This window comes from Neolamprologus multifasciatus, chromosome 6 (genome assembly GCF_963576455.1).
Source record: "Neolamprologus multifasciatus chromosome 6, fNeoMul1.2, whole genome shotgun sequence".
Lineage (NCBI taxonomy): Eukaryota > Metazoa > Chordata > Actinopteri > Cichliformes > Cichlidae > Neolamprologus > Neolamprologus multifasciatus.
Window position 1 is genome coordinate 737501 of NC_140444.1, and position 27314 is coordinate 764814.

At 46.9% G+C, this 27314-nt stretch overlaps 3 protein-coding genes across 10 annotated transcripts in view; 2 read left to right on the forward strand and 1 right to left on the reverse strand.

Annotated features, from left to right (window-relative positions):
- kif16ba (kinesin family member 16Ba) overlaps nt 1–6279 on the reverse strand; it is a 23379-nt gene extending 17100 nt beyond the window's left edge. For 2 of the 7 annotated variants that reach the window (XM_085162658.1, XM_085162657.1), the window contains exons 1-11: nt 5919–6267; nt 2445–2514; nt 2252–2365; nt 2041–2157; nt 1515–1612; nt 1334–1443; nt 1035–1177; nt 673–841; nt 449–580; nt 196–371; nt 50–115 (exon numbers count right to left, since the gene is read on the reverse strand). In XM_085162658.1, coding sequence (XP_085018784.1) covers nt 50–115; nt 196–371; nt 449–580; nt 673–841; nt 1035–1177; nt 1334–1443; nt 1515–1612; nt 2041–2157; nt 2252–2365; nt 2445–2514; nt 5919–5965 — 1242 coding nt within the window. In that variant the 5' untranslated portion in view covers nt 5966–6267. Of the gene's footprint in view, nt 1–49; nt 116–195; nt 372–448; nt 581–672; nt 842–1034; nt 1178–1333; nt 1444–1514; nt 1613–2040; nt 2158–2251; nt 2366–2444; nt 2515–5918 lie in introns of all 7 variants that reach the window. The other 5 variants (XM_085162656.1, XM_085162654.1, XM_085162659.1 and 2 more) reach the window with 4 other exon arrangements.
- An 861-nt stretch (nt 6280–7140) lies between these two features.
- snrpb2 (small nuclear ribonucleoprotein polypeptide B2) lies at nt 7141–12788 on the forward strand. Of its 2 annotated transcripts, none has more exons than XM_085162668.1 (7): nt 7141–7367; nt 7768–7839; nt 9182–9354; nt 9441–9575; nt 10807–10842; nt 11297–11385; nt 11691–12788. In XM_085162668.1, exons 2-7 carry the CDS (start codon nt 7776–7778, stop codon nt 11848–11850), a joined length of 657 nt encoding a protein of 218 aa, XP_085018794.1. In that variant the 5' UTR covers nt 7141–7367; nt 7768–7775; the 3' UTR covers nt 11851–12788. The 2 variants fall into 2 exon arrangements, with proteins under 2 accessions (XP_085018794.1, XP_085018795.1); XM_085162669.1 differs by lacking the exon at nt 7141–7367 and adding an exon at nt 7390–7670.
- Nucleotides 12789–20404: 7616 nt separating this feature from the next.
- Nucleotides 20405–26412, forward strand: prokr1a (prokineticin receptor 1a). Its single transcript, XM_085163043.1, has 2 exons — nt 20405–21326; nt 24628–26412. The coding sequence occupies exons 1-2, from the start codon at nt 20914–20916 to the stop codon at nt 25325–25327; spliced, it is 1113 nt and encodes a 370-aa protein (XP_085019169.1). The 5' UTR covers nt 20405–20913; the 3' UTR covers nt 25328–26412.
- The last annotated feature ends 902 nt before the right edge of the window (nt 26413–27314 follow it).

The window sequence follows — 27314 nt, forward strand, 5'->3', positions numbered from 1 at the left end:
GCAGCCGTAAACGTGACGGAGGTCAAGCTGCGGACGGCGTGAGACTCACCCGGGCTTCGTTCTGGTGCAGCTTCTCCTCCATGCTCAGGGCGGTGGGCGAGTCCAGCAGAGCGATCTGACAAGTGTGACACGCATCACTTTAAAAGGCACAGAGAAAGAGTCCTGCACAACAACCGCCATGTTTGTAGTTCTTACCTGGTTGCCCTGCACCAACAGAGCTTTGAGCCGGGCGATTTCAGCCCGCAGTTCTCGGATCAGCCTGACGTTGGCGTCCTCGTTGATGGTGGGCTTGTTGATGATGTTCTTGGCTCGGTTGGCGTAGCGCAGAGTGCTGAGCGTCTCGCCGTAGTTTACGTCGGCGGGAGAAATGGCTGAAACAGAAGCAGATTGCGTTTTCTCGGGGCGCTCTCTGACACTCGCACACGTTCACGTCGTGTTTTCTGCTCACTGGCGATCATGATGGTCTTGGAGTTCCCGCCCAGGCTGTCCTTCAGCAGCCACGTCAGCACCGAGTCTCTGTAGGGAACGAACACCGACTTCTTCTTCAGGTTGGTGTTCACGCCGCCCTGCGACATGTCGGCTGGAGCGAGAAACATCCATCAGTCAGAAGGAGGATGGGGAGCGACTTAAACATTAAAGACAGTTAACCCCGCCCCTGAAGACAAACCTGACCTAAAGCAGAGATGACGTTGCCCAGGGTGACCAGCGACTTGTTGATGTTCCCGCCCTCCTTCAGTCGGACGCCGGTGGCTCCAGTGGCGTCGGCTCGCTCGCTGCCGGCCAGATCGACCAGGTGGATCTTACTGAGAGTCTCGCTGGGCATCTCGGCGTCGAACTTGGCCTACAAGGATCGAGCAGCAACAACAACGTTTACACGACATCCACGCCATCAGCACGGCGATCATTTCATCGTGGTTCTTCTCTCGCTCGTGGCGGCTTGTTTTCTTCTTCTTCTCTCGGATTATTGGTAAAAATATTCGTATGAAAATCGTCGAGCTCAGCTACTTGACGTGGAACCCGTGACCGTCGCTGACCTGTGTGAAGTTGATGGTGAAGATGGCGTGCGAGCGGCTGCTGACGTCGTTCATGCCGGTGCTGGCGGTGGTGCGGTTGATGTTTCCGGCCTCCATCAGCTCCTCCACGTCGCCGTAGTTCTGCACCAGGTGTTTGGACAGATCTGAGGTCAGGAGGGAAAACACGCCGAGCTCAGACGATCGGATCAAAGATCAGAAGAGCGAGCGCGGGCTGTGTGACGCGAACGCCCCGCCCCCCAAGAATCATCGAAAAGAACCAAACTGCATCAGCGTTTCAGGGGCGCTGATAAAGGTTTTACCTTCCACGTAGGGCCCGCCTTTCGGGTGCTCCCTGACCCGCAGGTTGTAGGTCTGAGTGGACTTCCTCCTCAGCAGGTCTCTGACCCTCTCGTTGTAGATCTCCAGGTAGCTGAGGACACAAGCACAAACGTGAAAGCCGCCTTTCTGATTGGCCCTCGGGCGCCAGAGTCGGACTCTCACCTGACTTCTGTGCGAAACGAAGCTTCGTCCCATCGAGTGGCGTCCGAGATCCGGCTGAACAAACCCTCGCAGATCCTTGGGATCAGGCCGGCGTCGCCCTAAACCGAGACAGACATCAGATCAGCTGGCTGAGCTTTCATCTACGTCGGGGCGGGGACTCCACGCCTCGAGGGCCGGCGTCCTGCAGGTTTTAGATCCTGAGTCACATGATTAGTTCATTACCAGGCCTGGAGAACTTCAAGACGTCGACCTCCTGTGTTGGATCAAGGACGCATCTAAAACCTGCATCACACCGGCCTGCGAGGCCTGGAGTTCCCCACCCCTGATCTACACCATCGCCGTGCTCCGTCACAACGCGCTCGGAGCGTTCAGCTCGTGGTAACATGAAGAAACCACGGATCGACCACGGACGAGTGTCGATGCCGGCAAATAACGGCGTAATCTGCCATCGGCAGCAGCTTCAGCGCTCGAGGCTTTTTTGAGTAAAATACAGGAAGTCAGTTTAAAGACACTTTGGCGGTCTCACCGGCGCTCCCATCATGGTGTAGGACTTCCCGGAGCCCGTCTGACCGTAGGCGAAGACGCAGGCGTTGTAGCCCTCGAACGCCGCCTTCAGCACGTCGGAGCCCAAATCTTTGAAAACCTGCGAGTGAAAGAGAACAAACGAGGTTGCATTTCTTCTTCGTGACACCACGGAGGCGGAGTCAATACGACGGGCTGCAGAGCGACCCGCTCACCTTCTCCTGAGAGACGAAGGTGGCGCTCTTACAGTCCATCGAGTCGTAGGAGAAGTCGTACGTGAAGGTTTTGGTGTGCTCCCTCACCGAGTCGCCGAGGACGCCGTCGGAGATCTGAACCAATCACAGCTCAGAGGTTACAAACAGAGCGGCGAGCCCGTTTTCCCGCCATTCTGACAAGTAAGAGCGTTACCTTCAGGTTGGTGATGGAGGTTTTGGTTCCTTCCATCTCGATGATGCACTTTGCCGTCAGATCCTTCTCCCTGAAAAACACCACGAAGCGTCACAGAGCGACCAGGACGACCCTTCAGCTTCAGAACGCTGCCAACGGCAACGCTGTCACATGTTTGTTACCATAGTTACACAGATGATACATAGAGACCGATGATAATGACGTGAACAGGCTGTCAGTGAAAACCTGACGTAGAGACTCGTATATGACATCATCGCCTCCAGGTCGGCCTCGTACACCCTCCACTGCTATCCTGCTGCCCCGGCTGCACCTGCTACACCTGCTGCACCTGCTACAGCTGCTGCGCCTGCTGCACCTGCTACACCTGCTGCGCCTGCTGCGCCTGCTGCGCCTGCTACACCTGCGGCGCCTGCTGCACCTGCTACACCTGCTGCACCTGCTGCACCTGCTGCGCCTGCTGCGCCTGCTGCACCTGCTACACCTGCTGCGCCTGCTGCACCTGCTGCGCCTGCTGCACCTGCTGCACCTGCTATCCTGCTGCCCCGGCTGCACCTGCTGCACCTGCTGCACCTGCTGCGCCTGCTGCACCTGCTGCGCCTGCTGCACCTGCTGCACCTGCTATCCTGCTGTGCCTGCTGCACCTGCTACACCTGCTGCACCTGCTACACCTGCTGCACCTGCTGCACCTGCTGCACCTGCTGCACCTGCTGCACCTGCTGCACCTGCTACACCTGCTACACCTGCTGCGCCTGCTACACCTGCTGCGCCTGCTATCCTGCTGCACCTGCTACACCTGCTGCACCTGCTGCACCTGCTGCGCCTGCTGCGCCTGCTATCCTGCTGCACCTGCTACACCTGCTGCACCTGCTGCGCCTGCTGCACCTGCTATCCTGCTGTGCCTGCTGCACCCCTCAGAGCAGAGCTGAGCACGCGGCGTCTGAACTCAGATATAACCGATAATCTAAGAAACGCTTAGAAACACTTTAAAATCTGCCGTTTGCCCACAACAACAACAACAACAACAACAACAGAGGAGGAGGGGCTTGTTTGTTTAAATAAATTTGAATATGTAGATATTTAATTTTTTTCTGTGCTGTTTTTTTTGCTGATACGACCACAGAAGCTTCACATGACCGGAGATCGAGTTAACACAAACACACCAGACCGGAGCTAAAAAGAAAAAAGGGTCAAAGGTCAGCGGATCATGAGACTGAAACGTTTATTAACCTGCGCCGTGGTTCTCATGCTTCCTCTGTGTGAACGCTCCGCCCACCTCGCGCTCTCACTGATGTCATTTTCATCTTACTCAGATTTTATTTTGAAAAGCTCACATTAGTGAGAAGTTCAGGATGTTGCTTCAGTCTTAGCAGATTGAAACAATAATCTCAGGCTCACACAGATCCAGCAGCAGGAACACTCGGCGCTGCCAACATGAACAAATACTTGTTAAACTGCACGTAGATCAGAAATCTGATTATTGGCTTAAACTCGGACTTAAAGCTTCCAGCCTGGAGCTGATGCAGTGACATAAACAGGGCGAGCAGCAGGGCCGTAACCTGCTGCGGGCCCCCGAGGTCCCGACATTAACGTCAAGGTCGTCCTTTCACAAACACCTGGAAACCTGCACTACAGAACCAGGCTTCCACACGTTCCCCCTGCTGCCCTCAGACAGGTGGAGACAGGTGGAGCAGGCCGGTCAGAGTGAACGTGTCACATCCACCAAATGTTTCCATTGGACGGACTGGCTCCAGAACCTTTCTGTATATTAACAATAAATTATTATTAATCTGTTGCTGTAGCTCCAGAAGACGAGCGGCTCGGGGACAGATGTGTGACTCGGGGACAGATGTGTGGCTCGGGGACAGACGTGCGGCTCGGGGACAGACGTGCGGCTCGGGGACAGATGTGTGACTCGGGGACAGATGTGCGGCTCGGGGACAGACGTGCGGCTCGGGGACAGACGTGCGGCTCGGGGACAGACGTGCGGCTCGGGGACAGATGTGTGGCTCGGGGACAGATGTGTGGCTCGGGGACAGATGTGCGGCTCGGGGACAGATGTGCGGCGTCAGGTCCTTCCTGAGCGGGTTTCTGCGGATACACCAGGCACAGGTATGAACGCCCTCTAACACACGAACGAGCTGGAAACATGAAAGCTGTGCGTCTGTGCTGCGTTTCACAGCGCGCGCTTCTCCTGTTGTTTCTAACCTTTGGAACTAAAACGCATCTTTATCCTCCGAGCACCAAATAACACGTTCACAGTCTCACGAAGTTACGATTCAGGTAAACACGTTAATAATGTGTACCTGGTCATGACGTCAGAGACACCAGCACACAATCCAGGTTCACACATTTGTGTGTCAGTGTGTTTGTGTGTCGTGAGGTTTCTCAGACGCCCGTCAGAAAAACCACAAATCACGAGTTTAAAGCTCGACAATGATTTTATATCCACACACACAGCGCACGGACCTCTCAGTTTCACTAACACAATATTTATGCCTGGAGGTGTAGGACACACAACACTTCAGTTCCCAGTGAAGGTTGAGGTTTTTCTTTTGAATGACAAATTCTCTGGAGACTGATGACATCACTTCCTGTTTCTAAACGACTCTGCAGAGTCTGAAAGGATGCGTGAGAATATTCCAACAAAGGTCAGTCAGTTTGGCGCCTCTGGGCCTCCGTACATTAGAGAGGACCTGTGTGTCTTTGTAATCTTTCAATGAGCAGTCTGACAGGTGTGGATTTTTCTCACCCCGCCCTGCTGCACCCTTCAGCCCCACACAAAAATCATGCAAAGCCGCAGACTTAACATATGAAGCTGGAACAGTGACAGGCTGCCAGAGAGTCGATATCCGGGTTATTAAATCTGACTGAGGCAAAAATAAAATGTCAGCAGACGGGTCACAGCTACGACTGAAAACAGCCAACAGACATGAACCAAGCTGCTGTGGGAACGAAATAAAAATATCTCTACTTTAGGAAAGAAGTAAAGCAACGCTGACCTAAAATATAAAAACACAAAGGAAACCTCTGTTTGATCAAATCTGTCAGCACAAACCTGCAGAGGAGGGTCTGCCCATAATCATTACCATCAGAATAACTCTGACTCAAGGTTATCATGTCCACCAAATGAGAATAAAACCAGCTGGAACAACAATAATCAAACTGCACTTTGCTGAGATCTGTCTGACATCCTGAGGAGGCTTCAGTGATCAAAATAAACCAAACTGAGACTCAAACATCAAAAACCTCCTGATACTCAGACTGTCCCCGGAATAAAACACAATCTAATGAAACCAGCCCACATTTTAACCCTGACTTAGAGACGGATGTGCTGTAGGGTAAACCTGGGGCCTCATCCCTGCAGACTCCTCCAGGTGAGCCCGTGCAGGCTCTCAGGTACACACGGGTGAGGCGATGACGTCAGCCTGCCTTTAAATCGTGAACATGAGCCGTGATAAGCTTAAAGTCACTCACCGCCTGTTCATGGGCCGGACCCGCACAGCCACCCGGACCGACGCCATGGCTCATCCCGCTGCTGCCCGCCGCTCCGCGGAGAGGAGCCGCTTTGTAGCCGATGTCAGCTAACAGGCGAGCGGATAGACGGGGCAAAAGTCGTACAGATAAAAGCGGAGAATGGTCCAAAGGGCACAGGTGGAGACCGGGTGGGGGGGAGGAGGTCTCGGGAGCGAGTGGATGCTATCAGGGTCCGCTGACACCGAGTCGCTGTCCCGCTGCCTCAGACCTGCGGTCGCTGCTAGCTGTTAGCCTGCTAGCCGGCATCAGGTGGTAAAAACATCGGGATGTATGGAAGCCAGGAGGGGACACACCTCCGGAAGGACGCGAAATGATCTGTATGAAGAAATAAAAGGACGCGGGAGATTTTAATGTACATCTTTTAATAACTGGGGGTAAACAAAAACACACATTTGAGGTTTTATATGAAAAAATAAGTATACAGAAAGCAAAATCTGATTAATAATAATAATAATAAAAATACCTGACAGGTTTTTAATTGACTGAAATTAATCTGCACACATATATTTACCTAAACAGGTGAAGACTGGCGAAAAATCATGAAAAGAAGTTAAAAAAAAAAAAGTTTGAAAAATTCAAAATTAAGAAAACGTCAGATTTTTTTTAGCATTGTTTTTTATCTGACTGAAAATAAGTGCTGTATTGGAAGATTGAGGTTGAGGGTCACTGATGCCAACAGACTCAATAAACTGATCAACAAGGCCATTAATGTTGTGGGGATGGAGCTGGACTCCCTTAGGGTGCTGTCTGAGAGGCAGAGATTGTTTAAGATAAAGACAATGCTGGATAACACCTCCCACCCACTCCATGACATGTTGGCCAGTCACAGGAGCACATTCAGTGAGAGACTGAGATTACCAAAAACGCCACTGAACAACACAGGAAATTATTCCTGCCTGTGGCTTCCTGTACAACTCCTCCATCTAACACACTGTACACACTAGTTACATCCTTTTTGCACACACTCTACAGTAAAATAGCAACTGATAAAGTTCACAGGTTAGAGTGAAATGTCAAACATATATATTCCACCCATGTCATATTCTCACCTTTGTAATATTCTTAATATTTATAACTGGGCGATTTGTACATATTAGTGCTATTTCTTAAATTTGTAAACTCTGTAACATGTTGTATTATTTAAATACTTTAGTCTGTTACTGTTACTGTCTTGGAGCAACTGTGACCCACATAATTTACTAGGGGTTTAATAACGTATTCTGATTCCGATTTTAGTTTAGATTTAATGAGTTGTAATAAGCTCACATGTAGCTGCAGTTCTCCTCCTGGCCTGCTGGTGGCGGCAGAGGGCAGAGGTCGTGAAAGCTTCGGCCGGCGCCACAGCCGAGTGTTTCCGGAAACTACATGAGCGGTGTGAGCCGAGAGGAGGTGAGCTCCATATTTATGTTAAAAACGTTTATCCGAGGCTCCCCTGACCGCGGTTTAACGGAGGAGCTGCCGGGCGGAGGTTAAATCTGTAAAGGCGATTTTTTGACGTTGAAGCGACGCCAGAAAAAAACATTTAGTTTAAAGGCTAGCTGAGCTAAGCTAACACATGCTAACATTAGCCGAGTGAGAGAGGTTTCTGGGAAGCTTTGAATGAATTCAAGCTGAAGCTTTTGATTTAGCCAGATCTCCTCAAACAGCGAGTTTTAAAGTGTAACGTAAACGATTTGTTGGTGCTCTGGTTGTGTGAGTTTACCGAGACATTAGCAAGTATTAAACGGGTAAACGAGGTTTAAAGGTGGAGTTGAACACTGAAGAAGCTGCTCTCCTGTTGTCTCCTCAGACTCCACCATGGACATCAGACCGAACCACACCATCTACATCAACAACATCAACGATAAAATCAAGAAGGAAGGTGGGTGCTGTTCCTCTGCATGGCTAACAGCAGCGAGTTTCTGCTGAAATCGGCATTAAAAACTGCTGTGCTGACGATCACAATGCTGATTATCTAATTTTAACAATCAGACACATTAAACACCGCAAAGGCCGGAAGAATAAAAACTGAGCATTAACTTAATGAAACACTCTGATTATAATCCATCAGACTGCTCTGTGTTTTAATGAGAGAGCTGTGGTATTGATTTAACTGTTAGCGCACACAGTCGGCGTTTTACCGGCTTTCTTTCCAACAGTTTCAGCAACAGTTGCCTCAAGCTGCTGAGACAGGACAGAGTAGCTACGGCCCACTCTGCCCTAACTTTATAATCACATCTTTACAGCTAACCATTGATTCTTTTAGACTGCCTCAAAGTCCTTCTTTCTATTTATTAAACTTTAACAATATCGTCACTCTTTTCTACTTTCAGTCTTTATTATGTGTAGTTTCACCTTTCATTGAAAATCTTATCTGCTGCCAGCACACGTATCAGTAACTGTGATTGGTCAGATGCTGCCAGCAGCGTCCCCTTCAGGGGAAATCAGGGAGAATAACTTAGTAGTAGTTTTGTAGTGCCGGGGTCGGGATAAGTCATCGGCTCTGTGGCATTCAGAGAAAAGTCCACATCACACAAAATGACCTTAAACGCATCTCAACACATCCATACTACAGTTCAGTAAACGTGTGTGTGTGTGTGTGTGTGTGTGTGTGTGCTATTTGAGTGCAGAGAAATAGAACAATCGCAGGTAAAAATGAATTTCTTGCAGGAAACGAGGAGCCTTTTTTCTGCAGGCTTCACTCTGAACTTTGTTTCAAAACATGTTTTAATCATTTTCAGTATAAAAAACTGTCAAACGAATTCCTCATTTTTCAGTTTTCTTCTTATTTCTTTTTTATTTGGTTAAGTGGCCGTACTGATCATTAAGATGAAATCTTCTGATTAGTAACTCGTTGGAATCTAAACTTTATAAAGTTCTTGCACAGATGTGGTTCCAGACTCCGAGCCCTGCTTTCTCAGTTCAATCATTTTTAAGATCAATAAATAAAACAAATGTTCCAGAGTTAAAGTTTTACTGAGACAAACGTTTAGATTTGGCAGTAATAATCGTCCTCAGAGTTATTTCTGATGTGACTGCAGCTCGACTGATTCTTGAAGCTTCATCCATGAATCGTTTCTTTAAGACTTTAAAGTTTAATTAACTGATTAATCACCGGGGATGGAGTACCAGCTGCCTGTGACCTTTGACCCTCCTTATAATAAAAAAATAAAAAGACTCTGGGATGAACGTCGAGATGTTTGTGTCTCATCTTCCTCCCACAGAGCTGAAGCGCTCGCTCTACGCGCTCTTCTCCCAGTTCGGGCAGGTCATCGACATCGTGGCCATGAAGACGATGAAGATGAGGGGACAGGCCTTCGTCATCTTCAAAGAGCTCGCCGCCGCCACCAACGCCCTGAGGCAGCTGCAGGGCTTCCCCTTCTACAACAAGCCCATGGTAGGCCGGAATGCCACCTTCGTCGTGGTCATCGCTGACTTCCTCCCTCTGAGCAGCTGTGCCTTTAACCCTTTTGTTTTTTCCAGAGGATACAGTACGCCAAGACCGACTCTGAGGTCATCGCCAAGGTCAAAGGATCATATGGCGACAAGGAGAAGAAGAAGAAGGAGAAGAAGAAGGCTCAGGAGCTGGCGGCTAACGCCACAAAGAAACCGGCGCCGGTGAGCGAGCCAATAAAACGTCTCCCCTCACTCCTTCATCAAACCTGTAAACATTCATATTTAGGACGATTTCACCTCTTTCCTGCTGCGAGACAGGAAGTTACTGTTCACCAGACGCCATTCACAAAAACAGCGATTTAACCTGACAGTGAGCTGTTCGCCCACGGCTGCTGTGATTGGTCGGTTTGTGTTGGAAGACCAGCGATGGCAGAAATCTCTCGTCTGGTGGATCAGAGCGACGGTTCCCTCTGAAAAAGGCTTTTACCAGCGCGGGCGCCGTTTCTCTTTACGTTTGATGTTTTTCTGTTTTTAAAGATTTTGAAAAAGTGCGTTTAACGTGTTAGTCGTCGTTATGACAAACGCTGTGGCAACCCGCCAACGTTAACGGGTAGCTGTTTATGTTAGACATGGCGTCAGCCTCCCACAATGATAGGACCATGAAGGAGGGTGGGTGGGCGGGGCCTGTGTACAGAAACCCTTCATGTAATACCGGTATGATCACATGTGAATGTATTTGTAAATTAATTAGTGCTCGTTGGGGCCGGGCTGGTCGCGGGGGGCCGGGCTGGTCGCGGGGGGCGGGGCTGGTCGCGGGGGGCCGGGCTGGTCGCGGGGGGCGGGCTGTAGTGGATGCGTGCTCGCGCTCACTCGGATCATTTTCATGTTGTACGTTTCTAACCTGGACTTCGGGGTCAAACTCTGACCCCGTCTGTCCGGCGTGACACCTGATGTCGTCTAACGTGGGTCACGGCGTACAAACAATCAACAGTAAACGACTTCATCCAGATGTTCCTGCAGCTGTCTCCCAGCACGATGATGTTGGAGCTGCACTTCGTGTCTCTACGTCGCAGCTCCAGCTGCTGCTTCGTAGTCGTCTTTATTGGACTGAATATAAATCAGACGCCTCATTTCAGGCTAAATCGGCTGCAGGTGAAGCCGCCAGGCTCGTCTTCATCAGCCGCTCTAACAGGGTTTCCGACAGGAAATGGCAGCAGCGTGGCGGGCGGCGGACGTAAACGAGCCTTAAACCAGGACGGCTGCTGCGCTCTGCTCCTTTATTCTGTCGTTTAACGAAGTCTGAACCACTCGGCGCTCACTTCTCCTCTTGCTGTTCCCGGTTTTCCCGGCGCCGTATTCATTTCTGACTCTGCTCTGTTCGCCGTTCCTCTGGAGATGAAACCTTTGAACGTGTTTCAGAGTTTAACGCCTCTGTCCTCTTTCTTGTTTGCAGGGATTGGCCCCTCCTGCGCTCACACCTGCGGTGCAGGTAAGTTTTACCTGAGCGTTGTCATGTCTTTGCCTGTTGTTCCACAGGAGCCGGAAAAACCTCTTTCACAGTTGAGTGACGGCGCCCTCTGGGTTTGCCGTGGCGCAGTGGGAGGCTGTGGGCCGTCAGTGGTTTGATCCCCACCGCCTGTGTTCTGTTGTCATTGTTTTAACGTGGCTGCAAACAGTGGATCGGCGCCACCTTCTGGCCACAGCAGTGTGTTGCAGTCTAACTGCTTTAACAGCAGGAAAATAACTCAAACTTTTAGAAAATTAAAATTTTCTGTTAAAATTTGTGGAAAAGTGAAAACAGTGAACATAAATCCCACGCTGGCCCGTGTCTCCTCCCGTTTCCCGTCTCTGGCTCACCTGTGGGAGACGTCAGAGTTATGAGTGACTCGCTTTTAACGGCGTGCTGCGACCAGGCGCTGATGCGGCTCTCGTTCTCTTCGCAGGTTCCAGACAACCCTCCGAACTACATCCTGTTCCTCAGTAACCTCCCCGAGGAGACCAACGAGATGATGCTGTCCATGCTCTTCAACCAGTGAGTGCTGCACACACACCTGCTGCTCCACCCACAGCTCCACCCACGAGGCTGCTGAGCTCCTCGACGGCGCCTGTTTTAAGACTTTAAACAAATGTGAACAAAACTAAATGCAGTGATTTACAAATCTGATCATTTATGCTCAGCTGAAAACATCAAAGGTTTAAAGTTAGAACATTTCTTCATTTATGTTTTTATTAAGTCCGTATTTCAAACGTTTGTGGTCAAATCATACGTCAGAGTTTGACGGGCGATCTGAGCGTGCTCAGCCTCCTGATGTTCCAACATTTGTTTCTCGCCTGCAGGTTTCCGGGTTTCAAAGAAGTGCGACTTGTGCCGGGGAAACACGACATCGCCTTCGTGGAGTTTGAAAGCGACACTCAGGCGGGCGTGGCCAAGGACGCGCTGCAGGGCTTCCGGATCACGGCGACCTGCGCCATGAAGATCACCTACGCCAAGAAGTAGTCGCCTCGTCCAATCAGAGACGGGACACAGAGACTGAGGGGGGGTGGGGCTGGCGGTTTGGGGGATTTCTGTCGTCTGGCGGCGTGCGCAGCCTAATGGCGTCTGTTTGTTTTTGTTTTTTTTTAGTATGTTTTCTAAGAGGAACGCCACGGAGCTGCTTTTGGTTTTGTAAAATAAAATCATTTTTCATAAACGTGCCTCACATTTTTACTCTGACCCCCTCAAAGGTCAGAGGTCACGGTGTCATCACTCTTCTCCTTAACGACCGGCGGTTGCCATGGTTGCCAGTCGGCGTTTGAGCCTGTGTGGCTTTAGACGTGAGCGCTGAGATGACTCAAGCCGGTGTGTTTTCATCGTTTCACCTCAAACTGCTTTTACATTATTGATCAAGCTTCGTGTCGTCATGCCGACAGGCTCGCACCGGCAGCGCCGGCGGCTCGTCTCGCGTCTTCAGGATATGAAAACCTCGTTAAAGCCTCGGGTTTTATTTCCGTCGTAGCCGAGTCGTAGTTGATCATCAGCAACATCCAATTAAAATCCAAGAGTTTCACCAAATGTGAAGCTCCGCCTCTCTTAGTACAGTAACCTCACAGCAGCCATATCATTGGTCAGATGATGTCATTCAAAAGGTCACGCTCAGGTCAGGTGACGCTTCAGCCAGCTGTGTCGTGCAGGTGCGATATAACTGCACAGGTGGAGGATTGGCTCAAACTACAGGGTTTTTTTCTACTCTTGGGTCTGTATGATGTCACAGAGCTCTTGTCCTTATATGGTCATCGGGCCTTGCCAGCTGCTGTTCAAAGCTTTACCCTAGGATAACCTGTTTCTGCGACGAAGCTGACGACCCCTTAAGATAGAAATGAGCAGAACAGGAAGTAGAAGTTCTTCCTCTTGTTTCTGTCAACATTGTGATTTTTTTATTAAAGGTGATTTAAACATGTGCGGCGTTGTTGTAGATTCTTTTCCAGTCGTTTTCCTGCCTCCACCTGTCTTTCGTGTCGCTAAACAGACGGGTTATTGATCGCCGTCGGCACATCAGTGCTTCCTGTGATGTTAGCTGTTAATTTCCTCAGATGCCTGCAGCAGTTTATGGGATTGTGTAAATCAGCCGTGACGGGGTGGGATCGACTTTTGGTGTTTTATTGTTTGGTCTCACACTGCAGGCCGTCTGAAGAACACGTGGAGCGTTTGTTTGAGGGCCTGTAGGAAGCACAGCCTGTATATAAAAGATGGAGGTAGCAACCTTGTCACACGCTGGCTTGTAAAAGTGAAACATCGACGCCTGGAACTGAAACATCATCACAAGTGGACTGACTCAAGTTTGGAGCCTCAAGTGGCCGTCAGAGGAACTGCAGACGCTGTAAAAGCCTCTGATGCATCAGGTTAGCGGGGGAGGGCAGACAAACGTGATGTCATGCTGCTCTGGTGCTCTAACCTGTGACAACAGGTGAGCAAAGAACGAGTGCTCGTCACAGGAAGTCATGCAGCCATCGGCCAACTTCCTCTGTTTAAGCTCCTCCCTCTGAGTGTCTGACACGGCGGTACAGCTGTGGCTTAGATGTACCTGTGCAGCTGTGATGTCAGTTTTGGCAACAGCGAGCGTTTTTGCCGTGGTCGTCTCTGTGTTTGGAAAGCCGGTGTGACGCCTGAAGGTCTGAACCAATGAGGTCGGAGAACATTTCTGACTAAGAATCATCATAGATTTAAATTTGAGCCAAAACTAAAGACTGAGCTCAAAAACTCATCAGGAAACAGGAAATAGGCTTTGCAACCACGTTACTGCCCTCTGGTGGCCAGCATAAAAAGTGCAGGTTCACTTTTCAGGCCCTGAAGCTTCGTCATCATCTGCACATCGATGTGAAGAGCTGAAGATGCAGCTGACATTTGGAGGAAGAAGCTCGTGGATCTTAGATTAAAACGTTTTCAGGTTTTTGTGACTTTAGGAGCTTAAAACAGACAAAAACACTCCAGTGAGGCCGAGCGTTAAACCTCCAACACCCTCGACCAGAAGATGGAAGGCCACCTCAGGTTTTATGTTTCATTCAGAGTTCATTCCTCCGCCTGTGGAGAGTTTCCACCCACGCGCTGCTTCAATATATCTGCCTCTTTGGCAGCTGCAGGAAAATGAATCAAAATGTTTGAGTGCATCAACAGAAGCGAGCGGAGAGCGGCCGCGCTGAGACACGCACGAGGAAATCTTTCATCCTGGATGGAAAACGCATGCAAATGATCTTTATTCACTGGACGCCGATAAATATGACAGTCACATTAATAAACAACCAGCAGAGGAGGCGGGAGAGTGTGCGAGGCCTCAAAACACAATAAATGTTTCAAAGTACACACTGTGTGTGTTTGCAGTAATGTGAGCGCCCAAAATAAACCGAACCCATCAGATGGGTGTAAAGAAGCACTCGCTGTAAAAACATCAGCATCTGCTGTTGATGGGATATCAGCCACAATTAAACTGGGCCCGGGCTGTACTCGTGTCTGCCCCCTGGTGGTGGAGACGGAGACAAAGATGGACGCAGCTGCTTTGACGTCTCTTTTTTTTAATGCAAAAATGGAGCTTGGACGAGGAGGGGCGGGTCTAACTGTGAAACCGGATGCTCATTGGCCAATGACAAGTCACAGGATAATCGTCCATTAAGAATCCTGGAAACAGGATCTTATCTTACTGTCTGTGCATTTTGCAGACGCCAAAATATCATAGAAGTTCTAACTCATCATCATATGAAAGTGTTATACACACTCAGAGGCTCATATATATATATATATAATTATATATAATTATATATATATATATATAATTATATATTTATATAATTATATATATATATATATATATAATTATATATAATTATATATATATATATATATGAGCCTGACAGAAATAAAAATTACACAACAACACAATTACAGGTTTGTCTGTCCTTAATCTGAAATATGCACATATATATATAATTATATATAATTATATATAATTATATATATATATATATATATATATATATATAATTATATATTTATATAATTATATATATAAATATATATATATATATATATATATATATATAATTATATATAATTATATATATATATATATATAATTATATATAATCATATATAATTATATATAATTATATATATATATATAATTATATATAATTATATATATATATATATATAATTATATAAATATATAATTATATATATATATAATTATATATTTATATATATATATATAATTATATATTTATATAATTATATATATATATATATATATATATATATAATTATATATAATTATATATATAATTATATATAATTATATATAATTATATATATAATTATATATAATTATATATATATGTGCATATTTCAGATTAAGGACAGACAAACCTGTAATTGTGTTGTGTAATTTTTATTTCTGTCTGCACAAACATGCGCACAACTCCATCAGAGAGGAGCGTGATGGTCAGTCGGGAAGCAGGTGACACTTTGATGTTGTCTGCAGAAACCAAGTGGCAAATGGTCTGTATTTGTGTAGCGCCTTACTCAGTCCCTAAGGACCCCAAAGCACTTTACACATCCAGTCACACACACATTCACACACTGGTGATGGCAGCTGCATTGTAGCCACAGCCACCCTGAGGCGCACTGACATGTGGGCTCAAATTGTGGTCATAAATCAGGATTTGTATGTGTAAAAAGAATTTGTGTGTGGCCAAAAAATCTGAGAAACTCTGCACTCAAGTTACAAATACTCTTCATTACAAAGCTTTCCTTCGTTATGAATTAGCGATTCATGTTTTTATTGAACATTTGAAGAACATTTGAAAACAACACACATAAAGTCAGAGACAGAAACGACAGGAGCATCTAGTGCAGGTAGAGCTGCTGCACACAGAGCTCAGCAGCCAGCAACACATTCTGCATCCTTGGCTTTTAGTTAGCAGTTAGCATTAGCAGCACATGCTGCCTCTGATGAAAGGACCTTCATGCTGCGCACTGTGACTCACAGCCATGGTCCCGGGTCAGCCCTGACTTTGTGTTAAACTAATCCTAAAGTAATGATGTGTTTCTAACCACTGATATAACTTTATCCTTTCAACAGCTGCTGAAAGTTAGGGGACCTAGCTGCTATCAGATATTTATACAGAGATCCTCCAGATTCAAACTGTATCACCCTTCAAGGACCTGCAGTTCAAAAAAGCTCCCCTCCAACAGCCAAACCCATCTGTTCTCTGATTGGATAGTTACATTTGTGATTGACATGACATTGACCAATCAGCTGAAAGGAAGAAAAATAGGGTCAAAATTCGTACTTGTAACTTGAAACTTGAGTGCAGAGTTTCTCACACACAAATCTTTTTTACGCACACAAATCCTGATTTACAAGTACAAAATATTTATGACCACAATTTGAGCCCATCCTGACAGAGTGGCGCCACCTCTGACCACCACCAGTAGGCAACGGGTGAAGTGTCTTTTCCAAGGACACAACGACCGAGACTGTCCAAGCCGGGGCTCAAACCGGCAACCTTCCAATTACAAGACGAACTCCCAACTCTTGAGCCTCGATCGCCACTACGACCACATCAGACGCTTGAGCCGCTCGTCAGCCCGAGCTGCTGCCACAGGTGAAGGCTGGGGTGTAGCTGATGTTGTCAGCTGTCTCATCACCATGACAGTCACACTGATGCTGACACCACCTCTAGTTCAGTCAAAGGAGCTTGCAAAGAAAAGCGTCTGGACTTCTTTAAGTTACTTGAAGACGTTTCACCTTCATCCGAGAAGCTTCTTCAGTTCTAAGGTCAAATGGTGGAGAGTCCCAGATTTAAACCTAGTGGGAGTTTCCCCCCACAGAGGGACAAAAGGACCCCTGATGATCCTCTAATCGCCTGAGCCAAGGTGTGAAACTGGGTGTGGGTCCCAATCAGCCAGAGTTTCAGGTGAGCTCATTGTGAAACCTGGCCCCACCTTATCCCCCCACCTCATGTTCGCCTTGCCATCACTCTGAGAAAGACCCTGAAGTACCTGAACTAAAGTCACAGGTCTGCAGGAAACTAAGTGGACCGCACTTCCAGGAGGAGAAGTGCCGTTAAATGAACTCCAAACAGGAAATCTCGCGCAGCCTGACTCAGACGGACAGATCGTCCTGCCACAGATAAGCCTCATGCTAAACTCAGTTCTAATGATCGATGTTGATAAAGCAGCAGATCATGTCAGGAAACCAGGAAACAGTCAGTCGGCTGCAGCTCATCAGGTGGCGTGTTTGTTTTACACTGAGATCTTGGATTCACTGCAGTCAGTCGTCCGGGTTCCTGTGGAAAGCTCTGGTGGTGCAGGTGTTTAGCTGGGGCCTCGGTATGAGCGATTACAGCCTGACGTGATGCTGAGAAACAAAGCCAGCAGCGGTTTGTGGACCTCGGAGCAGATCTGGAGTCAGTCTGGTTTTCGTCATCGCGGCAAAATCCCTGGAAACGGATGATGGATGTGTTTGTGTGCGTTGGTGTGTTTATGGAAACGCCTGATGCTTCCAGGCTGCTCTCAGAGGTCCTGCAGGTCTCGTCAGCTTCATCGCAGAAACATCAAAGCAGAGAAACCAGAGACGTCTGAGGGTTTATGAGCAGTGAGCACGCCGTTGTTTTCAGAGGCTGCTGATAATGGAGTCGCCGGGGTCGGGCTCAGAGTGGGCGCATTTTTCCTCCTTTTGATCTGCAGAAAACACCAAAAGCAATGGTCGAAGACAGCATGGACACGGACGTCCACCTGCACACAGACACGTGTCTTCATGCCCTCAAAGTAAAAATGTTTGTCCCAGAGTAGAATTGCAACTTTTTAGCTATCAAGACACAGTCTACACACAGTGTGACGTGCCCGAGCACTCTGCACAGCCAGCGGGAGTGTAAATGTGCAGCGTCTTCACGTTATAATAAAACTGTTGTAAAATGTTAGTGTTCAGCTTATTAATACCTCGTTTTAAGCAATAAAGAAAAATGCAGCCAATGAAATATACAGAAATCACGCGAGCGTTTCCTTGGAAACAAAAACTGGTCAAATAAATCAGGAGCTAAAGTTCGCCGGGTTCTTACGCTGCGCAGACCAAACAGGCGTCACTGTGGCTGGACGGAAGCTATTTGTGAGAGTGCCATCTGTTGGTCAGGACGTGGCACTGCAGGTCAGTATACGGGACATTTAAGGTGGAATAAAGGACGAACCTGCTGGCTGTATGGGACGTCCTGCTGTGCGTTGCCATGTAAATAGTTTGCATTTCATGTGTATGTACTTGCTAAGTACATGTGAACAGATGTTGAATAAAAAGATGAAACAGGAGGTCCCAAAGTCACGTGACAGCTTGAGAGCTCAGTAATTGGGCGACTTGTGGGAAATGTGTAAGTATTTCATTTTTCTCACATAATTTAATGTTTGGTTCACAGGTAATTGTTGCATTAGAAATCACACACACACACACACACACTCCTCGTGCCTATGGTACGACAACTTTTCTCCGTGCCCCTGGTACACTGTGCAGAAACACTTTGCCACACACACAAACACACACACTCCGGTCATATCCTGGGTAATAACACGCAGCAAACAGGTTTCCCCTGTCAGAGGCGGGATGGGGGAGGGGGTGGAGGTTGGTCGCTGTTCGTCGGGAGCGCGCCTGCTGCTCGCGCTCGTTTCTTTTCATTCAGCAGAGCAGAGCGAGGAAGAAGCATTTTCAGGTCTGTATGAAATCCTTCCACATCTTTTATTTATTTCTCTCAGATCAGCTGATTTATTGTTAACAGGACTCACACCCAGCCTCGGGTCACGTGGGGGGGGGGTTACTCTCTGAAACTTTATTCTGATTCTGTTTTTATGTTTTACTGCCTCTGTCAGTGTGTTTAATCTGTAGGATCAGAGACTCTCTGTGTGTTTCTGTCTCTGCTGCTGAGCTTTGGTTTCTTAACATGAGGTTCAGGGGTTGAAATCAGGGCCAAAAGTCTCAGATGAAGGTTAATGCTTCATGTTTAATCTGCTGTGGAGGCAGAGAGGTCTCAGCTACACAGGCAGCAGTCGCTAACTGATGCTCGGAAATATCTGATCCTGCTGCACCAAGACAGGAAAACAAGGAATTGATCTGAACTTATTTGTTAATTTTAGTTCTTCTTCATATTTGTATCACAGCTTTATTAAAATTACGTTTTTTTGTAAACAAAATGTGAAACGTGAAAAAATCGATCACGTGTCAGCTGATATATTCACGTTATTTTTAAGACAAAATTTTGCGTTTAAATGTTTCTCTTTTTAAATATTTTGTATGATTATTTCTCGGTATTATCATTATGTTATCATATAATCATCATCAGATCCTAAACATTAAAGCTACTTTTTGTAATTACCATCTACAAAATACAGCTCACATTGTCACCAGCAGGGGGCAGCACTTAGCCAGCGAGTTTGTTAAAATGTCACCTTTTAGTCTTTTTCTAAACAGTGTTGCCTTTTCTCAGCTCACCATCGTAAATCAACACTTAAATGACTTAGACTCACTGCTCCCCCCTGTGGTACAAGCTGGTATTACAATGAAGTATATTTAGTCTAAAATACAACACATGTCTGTTCATCCTTTGTCCAGTATATCCACACCCCCTCCTCTGCACATGCTCAGACCACCTCCACCTCTCTGACTCTGAGCTGTCCCTCTGATGGACTCAGCTCCATCCTGCTCACCGAACGTCTGAACATCTTCAACTCCACCGTCTCCAACCATCACAGCAGGCAAGCGACCATGAATACATTTATAACTAAAGTTTTGGGACATGCAAATAGTTCCACAGGGGTCTATTCGTTATTATTTTTAATAATAATTCTTATATTATATTAATATTATTAAAAATAAACATTCAATCTATTAAAATATATATATACTGAAATTATTATGAGCACTAAAACATTAAGCAGACGTTAAAGCAGTGCAGTTTAATGTTGTGTTTTTATAATGACATATTGCATGAAAGCTTTTTAAACTGTTTCTTGGCGATGTAATCTTCCGAGTCTGTTTAAAAATCAATAATCTGTGAAACATTTTAAAACAACAACGGCAGGAAAGACTCGTCCCCACAGGACACCGCGTGCTGCGCTAAAGGGTTAACGATGATGTGAGCAGCGGCTCCTTGCAGCACAAAGAACAATCAGGAGGCAGGTTGGTGAGAAGCTCCTGCGTCGAGTTTTCAGAGCTGAGATGCAACATTCCCCAGCCTGCGGGCGAATCTGACGACTGCTGCACACCAAACATCCAGCCTCACCCCGAGCGGCCGACGAGACGCTCCGTCTGCAGCAAACACACAGGGGAAGAAGCCATCAGCGGTCATGGCAGTAATGGTTTTAGAAACACAGGCTGGCCTGAAGGGGGCGCTCTGTTATATGCATTTATCCTCCCAAACCACTTCCTGTTGATATCACTGTACAGGAACCTGCTATAATTCAGCTGCATGTGCAGCAGGGGGCGCTGTTCCTAGACTAAAACATTTTATTTTAGTCTGTGTAAATTTTCTGCTACTGCGTGCCGATTGGTCGGTTAATGATGTAGGACAGGGCGTCGCCGCGATGGTGGTTTCCAAAAGATCGTTAATATGTTACCTCTGACCTGTAGCCACTGACTCAAACCCTCCGATTAAAAAATATACAGAAGACAAAAATGTTTGCCCCGTTCAGTCTGGATGAACTCGAGAGCGCCCCCTGCAGCAACCAGCAAGAAGCTGTGTTTGTGAGTCTGACTAGCATCAGCCTCAACTGGCCGTTAGAGGAACTGCATCTTTCGGTGGGTCCACTTTCAGTCACTGCCAACCGCCAACCTTTTGATCGCTGCAACCATGACAACCTCTAGTTAGCGTCCTCGCTTCTCTGACCTGAGGACTGAGGTGAGCTTCATGACAGCGACCAGTCATAGAAAGGTGTTTTTGATCGGTTCAAACGTGAACTTTGGCCCCTCCCAAATTTCAAAGGTTAACCCTTGCCTTGTTGTCCCGTCCCTGCAGGCGCAGCAGTGCGAGCATGCTGACCTGATCCAAAATGTGCAGCTCGACCAACAGCAGCTCGGCGCTGGTGGGCATCTTCCCAGATTACGGGATTTCCCCAGACGAGATCCTGGACACCACGCAGGGGCGGGCCTTCTTCGTGGCCACCATAGTCATTGGCGTGGTGCTGGTGGGCATCATGCTGGTGTGCGGCGTGGGGAACTGCCTCTTCATCACCAGCCTCGCCCGCTACAAGCAGCTCAGAAACCTGACCAACCTGCTCATCGCCAACCTAGCTGTGTCGGACGTGCTGGTGGCGGCGATCTGCTGCCCCTTCCTGCTAGACTACTACGTGGTGAAGCAGCTGTCGTGGGAGCACGGCCTGATGCTCTGCGCCTCCACCAACTACCTGCGCACCGTCTCGCTCTACGTGTCCACCAACGCTCTCCTGGCCATCGCCGTGGACAGGTGGGTTCACCTCCGGGAACACAAGCAGACAACACAGAGCCTCTGTTTGTGCTTCGGTTGGTTTGGCGTGTAAATGTTCGGCGTGAGAACATCCTGTGGAACCGCCGTTCAGTTTATAATGTTGCTGAATCTCTGCCACAGCATCAGCACTTAGAGCCAGTGTTGGTCAAGTTACTTGAAAAAAGTAATCAGTAACTAATTACTGATTACTTCCCCAAAAAAGTAATCCTGTTACTTTACTGATTACTTATTTTCAAAAGTAATTAATTACTTAATTACTTAGTTACTTTTTAAAAACAGGATTTACAACCTGAATAGGTGATAAAGTGATAGATCTTTCAGCCCAATTCTACTTTTTCTGCATAATCATCATACAAAATGTAATCAAATGGAAAAGTCTCTTTTTAAAACTTGTTTTATTAGTTTTAATCTTTTAACTTTATGCATCAAGCAAACATTTAATTATCTGCAACATTCTCTGACTGGAAGAAATTAGTTTAACATTTAAACCTATTTTCTGCACATTCCAGCACATAAAATAAAATATTTTTGTGTTTACACTCAGTCTTTCAAATAGATGCAAGTAAAACACAGCAGAAAATAAATAAAGTCAAAGACTAGCGGTCCTGTTGCTCTATTTTCACCTGTAAAGCAGGAGTGGGGTAGGCGGAGGTTTACCCTGGTGCAGGTGTGCAGCGGTCAGTGGAAGAATCCGCGAGTTTCTCTGTGAGTTTCCCATTACGTCGTAGCTACTCGGTGCTTGTTTGGAAGTTTAGGGGTTTTTCTCTGTAAAAAGAAGTTTTCTTCCCACGCACAACGGACACTAATGTTTTTGTCACTTTTTATGGAATCAAACTCAAAGTAAGGTCAGTACTTCCACGCTTTAAACGCTGCACGCTCATACTCTCTCTGCACTCGATATATGATCCATTGTTGATCTGCACACAGCTGTTGTCACGAACGTCGCACTCGCTTACGTCACTGTCATGAGACATTCTCGCAAAAAATCACGGTTTTAGTAACGCAGTAACGCAGCATTCCTACGGGAAAGTAACGGTAATCTAATTACCGTTTTTGCAACAGTAATCCCTTACTTTACTCGTTACTTGAAAAAAGTAATCGGATTACAGTAACACGTTACTGCCCATCTCTGCTTAGAGCTGCCCCTCAGTGGGCTTCCAGAAGCTGCCCAATCAGGAAAACTGACTTACCCAGAGGGAGGTCTGAGAGTAGGAGGAGCTAAAAAGGTAGTGAGAGGCTCCGTAAAGGCCAGGACAAATGTTTTATTACAGAATAGAAGTATGGAACAGAAAAGTCCACTCCTCTTTGAAATGATTGGTAATTATTGCTGATGTTCATGGTTTGGTCCTCTGAAACAACATCAGGATCCTACCAGGACGGATGTCCTTACAGGTCCATTTAAATCTTAAATATTCACTTTGTGCCTGAAAGATGGCGAGGTCAGTATGACATCACTCGCTGATGAAGATCAGAGCGTCTGGAGTCCTCCTTTCTGACTCTAACGGGATCAAAACCTCCAACATGAGCATCATGCTTGGGCCATATTTGAGTGTTGCCGGGCCGATTCTGGGCCCCGGGCCTTACATTTGACCCACTGTGGGAATGCTGCTTCTTTTAAACGACCATCAGCCCGCCCCGGCGTGGGATCCTTGTAATCTCAGATTAATCGAGGTTTTCTCCATTAATGCTTCCTGTCATGTGACCTCAGGTGTGCTTGAGCCGAAGTATGAATGATGTTTGAGTCACGCTAAGAAACCAGATAAGCACTCGAAGCGTGCGAGTGGAAGCGTGTGGCGGCAGCAGCGAGGCCGCTGATGATGTGCAGGGTCCTGACCGTGGCTCCACATCAAGCACATTCCAGAGCGGACCAGCTGACAGTTTACATTCTGCTTCAACACAAGCAGCTCCCGTGATGAAACCGGTCAGCTCGCGCTGCGGCGGTCCTCCACGCGTCCTTCATCACGCCTCGCTGACGGCTGTTAGTGTTTCCAGAGAGCTTCTCTGTATCTGGGGACAACAAAGTGGTTCCACTTTCCTCGTTATCCTGAGAGCGAACACATCCAAACATCTGGCAGCGTGTCAGACTCTCTCTGCTGCTTCGCTGACATCAAAGCTCAGCTCCTCTGAAACTGCAAACACAGTCTCACATCAACAGAAACACCAGAACCCCCGAGAGGGGACGTCCTCAAAAACTAAAGCTCCATTCAACCAATCTGATCCATTCAGTCAGAAAAACCAAGAAAGAAATGTGTCCACAGATGTTAGAGGCGGAAAAGGAGCTCCGCCTTCATAACAGACAAAACGATGACAGCACTGAAAGACAGCAGAAAGACCTCTGACGTGTCCTCGCAGTCCCAGGTTCAAACGTCCATGTCCAGACGGTGCCGTCAGTACGTCTTACTTTGTAAAAGACCAAAACCTCCAAAGGGAACAGGATAAAAAGCCAAATCAGAGGCCCTGATAGGGCCCGAGAGGGCCCGATAGGACCTGAGAGGGCCCGAGAGGACCTGATAGATCCTGAGAGGACCTGATAGATCCTGAGAGGACCTGATAGATCCTGAGAGGGCCTGAGAGATGATCAGATGATTCAGCTGATTTAGGAAACGTTGACTATATTCTGTTTGTTATGTTGATTTCATCATCCCACTGATGTTTGTATTCGTTTATAGTGATTCATTAAGGTATGAAGTTATGAAGGAGATATTAACAATAACAAACCAGACATGTCTGTGGCACACAGGAGCAAAGGTAAGCCTGTCAGCACTCTCTCTCCTGGTGGTCAAAGGTAAAAGCACATTTTGGAGACTATAAGTTGAACTTAAAATCCTTTATTTTCTCAAAAATCGACAGTGCGTCTAATAATCCGGAGCATGTATGAATCCTGGTTGTGCTTACTGACCTCGAACCGATTTAATGTGGTTAGAGACAAATACAGCCGCATGGTAGGATGCTGTAAACGGACCAAACGTCAGTCAGAACAGCTGAGATAATCATCCACAGTACGAGGTTAGTCATTAATATACTGCAACAACATGGGAACAGAGCCGCTGTGATAGAATCCAGCATTAATGAATTAATGTTACAGAAGTGGAGGAAGCAAGAAGACTGAGTGGAGTAAAGTTTGACTCTGTTTTGTTTCGCTTAATGTGCTTTATGGTGCAAAAAATACGGTAACTAAAAATTTAGATTACTAAAGCTTCAGAAACCAAAAGGTTTCCGTGTGAAGGGCGCGAAAGCCGTCCCTCCTCCACCTGAGCCAGTTTCCCGTCTGTGTCTGCAGGTACATGGCGATCCTGCACCCACTGAGGCCTCGTATGAAGCAGCAGACGGCGTGCTGCGTGATCCTGACCATCTGGCTCGTCCCCGTCTTCATCTCCATCCCGTCTGCCTACATGGCGTCAGAGACGACCTACCCACATGTGGACGGTTGCCCCGATAAGACCTTCTGCGCTCAGATCTGGCCCGTGGACCAGCAGGTTTACTACCGCTCTTACTTCCTCCTCGTCTTCGCTCTGGAGTTCGTGGGCCCCGTGTCTGTCATGGCCGTCTGCTACACCCACATCTCCAGAGAGCTGTGGTTTAAAAATGTTCCAGGTTTTCAGACGGTACAGATCCGCAGGAGACTGCAGAAGCGCAGGAGGACCGTGGTGGTGCTGATCCTGGTCCTGGTGGCCTACATCCTGTGCTGGGCGCCGTATTACGGTTTCACCCTGCTGCGGGACTTTTACCCCACCCTTATCTCCACGGACAAGAACTCCCTGGTGGCCTTCTACGTCATCGAGTGCATCGCCATGAGCAACGGGATCATCAACACCCTCTGCTTTGTGAGCGTCCGAAACAGCAGGAAGCAGCTGAATAAGTCCATCAAGGTCCCTCTGAGGCTGGTGAGCTTCGTGGCCACCAAGTGGCTGGATGAAGCTGAGCCGCGGACATCCTCCCTCCGGGTGATGGAGGAGGTGGAGGGTGGCCGGCTGAGGTAGAGCTCAAGCCTTTTAGGAGACACAGAATAAGAGCTGATTTGAGCTCCTGATGTTGGAACACTGGCTGACCTGACACTCTTACCAAGAGTCCATCACAGGAACCAAGAACATCTGGAGGAACTCAGGAACTAAACCTGCAGCTACGCTTCTTCTTCTATGGAAGGTAAAGCGGCTGCACGCAGAGAGCTGAAGTGAGGAGCGAGCTGTGAGGTGTTTGCTCAGCAGAACTGCGGCTGCTGCCGAGTGTTAGCGACGCTGCATCGTCCATGGAGAGACTTTCTTTTATGTCGTTTCCAGCTGTTTGTATCTTATGTGGATGAAAACCTTCAGTTATTATTTACAACACTGAGGCCAGAGACCTGTTTGAACTTGCATTGTTAGGGGCGTGGCCTCTCTGATTGACAGGTGGCTGTCGCTGCTAGCGTCACCTGAACTGGACCTCTGCACCATGTTTGTGATGTTGGAGCCTTAAGGAGCATTTTAATGACATCATGTGACCAATAACATGGCTGCTGTGTGGGTAATTGTGGGAAGTTGCTAACTAGCATTAGCTGCAAAGTTAGCTAGATATTGTCTGTATCCCAATCCAGGGTCTGCAGCCTCAACGATCCTCAAGGGCCGTGTACTCAAAGACCGCTAAGGCCGAAAGTGCGAGGCTTGTGAAATGGGACGGTCTAGCCTCTGTCGCGCTGCCCAGGTTGCCTAGCAACCATGATACTAACAGCTGGAAACGTTTCATACAGCTTTGTTTGACAGAAATGAAGGAGAAAATCTTTTGTTCATTTGTTTGTTTCTACATGAGCTCTGATCATTCTCTGATTAAGCTCAGCTATTGAACGCCGTATATTTTAAAGTAAAGGCTGTAAAACCAAGTTAGTACAAACGTCACTAATGTCACATGACTTTGCTGACATGTGACCAACAGTAATGTTTTAATGTTCTTCGTTAGTAAACATTTGCACATAAATAAGTGACATCATATTCAGTACTTACTTAAAGTTTACTCTTCGGGCGCCCCTCATCCGCCGTTTTTTTTCGGCAAAATTATCCACACCCACCACCGCGCTATGCATTCTGGGATATGTTGGAACACAAAAAGCCAGGGGTAAAAGAAAAAAGTAACAATTATAAGAATACACGCAAAAATTCACACACATATATTGTTTTAGAGCCTGTTTGTTGGTGGAGTCTGATATTGATTGTATGTACATTTCCACATCCTTAAAAAAATATGGTGTTTTGTTAGTAAACTTACATTTATGGATAAAAAATTTGGCTAAAAGTATTAACAAATTTATCATAAAAAACATTTATCATACTTCTTGGGGAAACAGAATAAAACATTTTCCCATCGTAAAGAAAACTCCCTTAAAATATGGACAATAACAAACCTGCTAAATTCCTTCCAGAATCTCTGTGTAAAAGAACAGTACCAAAAAAGATGTGTCACAGTTTCTGGATGATCCCCACAGAAAGTACAATTAGTATTTATGTCCCTTTTAAATGTTACCATGTAGTGACTGGCTGGATAACATTTATGTAGAACTTTAAATGAGACTTCTTTCACCTTATTTACAATCAAATATTTATGGGGGATCATCCAGACTGTGTTCCACTTGATATCTGGAACATATCGGTTCCAATAAGATATTATATACGGGAGAGAGACGATATCTTCTTGGAATAAACTACGTATTCTCTTATTGCTGTTACCAAGTTCCTGTGAAAAGCAGATTTTTCCTGTTGGTGACTCAGCTGGATCAGGGAGAGTGACTGAGGTAGATATTGAGCTGTCAGTGTTTTTATATAGAGGGTATGGCACCAAGCACCACTGAGAATTCCTGAACACTGATTGGAAAATTATATAGTGCAATAAAGTCGTTGTAAGTTAGTAGTCGTCCCTCTTTATTAACCAGCTGAGCCACCAATAGGATCCCATGTTGGACCCAAGTTTCCAGGAAAAGTGATTTATTTTTATATAAAATAT

Excerpts from the sequence above, each read along its gene's own strand:
- snrpb2 (XM_085162668.1), top strand. The coding sequence starts at position 7,776 with ATGGACATCAGACCGAACCACACCATCTACATCAACAACATCAACGAT. Across the intron at positions 9,576-10,806 it reads CCACAAAGAAACCGGCGCCG|GGATTGGCCCCTCCTGCGCT; the intron begins GTGAGCGAGCCA and ends TCTTGTTTGCAG. Across the intron at positions 10,843-11,296 it reads CGCTCACACCTGCGGTGCAG|GTTCCAGACAACCCTCCGAA; the intron begins GTAAGTTTTACC and ends TTCTCTTCGCAG.
- prokr1a (XM_085163043.1), top strand. The coding sequence starts at position 20,914 with ATGTGCAGCTCGACCAACAGCAGCTCGGCGCTGGTGGGCATCTTCCCA. Across the intron at positions 21,327-24,627 it reads CTGGCCATCGCCGTGGACAG|GTACATGGCGATCCTGCACC; the intron begins GTGGGTTCACCT and ends CTGTGTCTGCAG.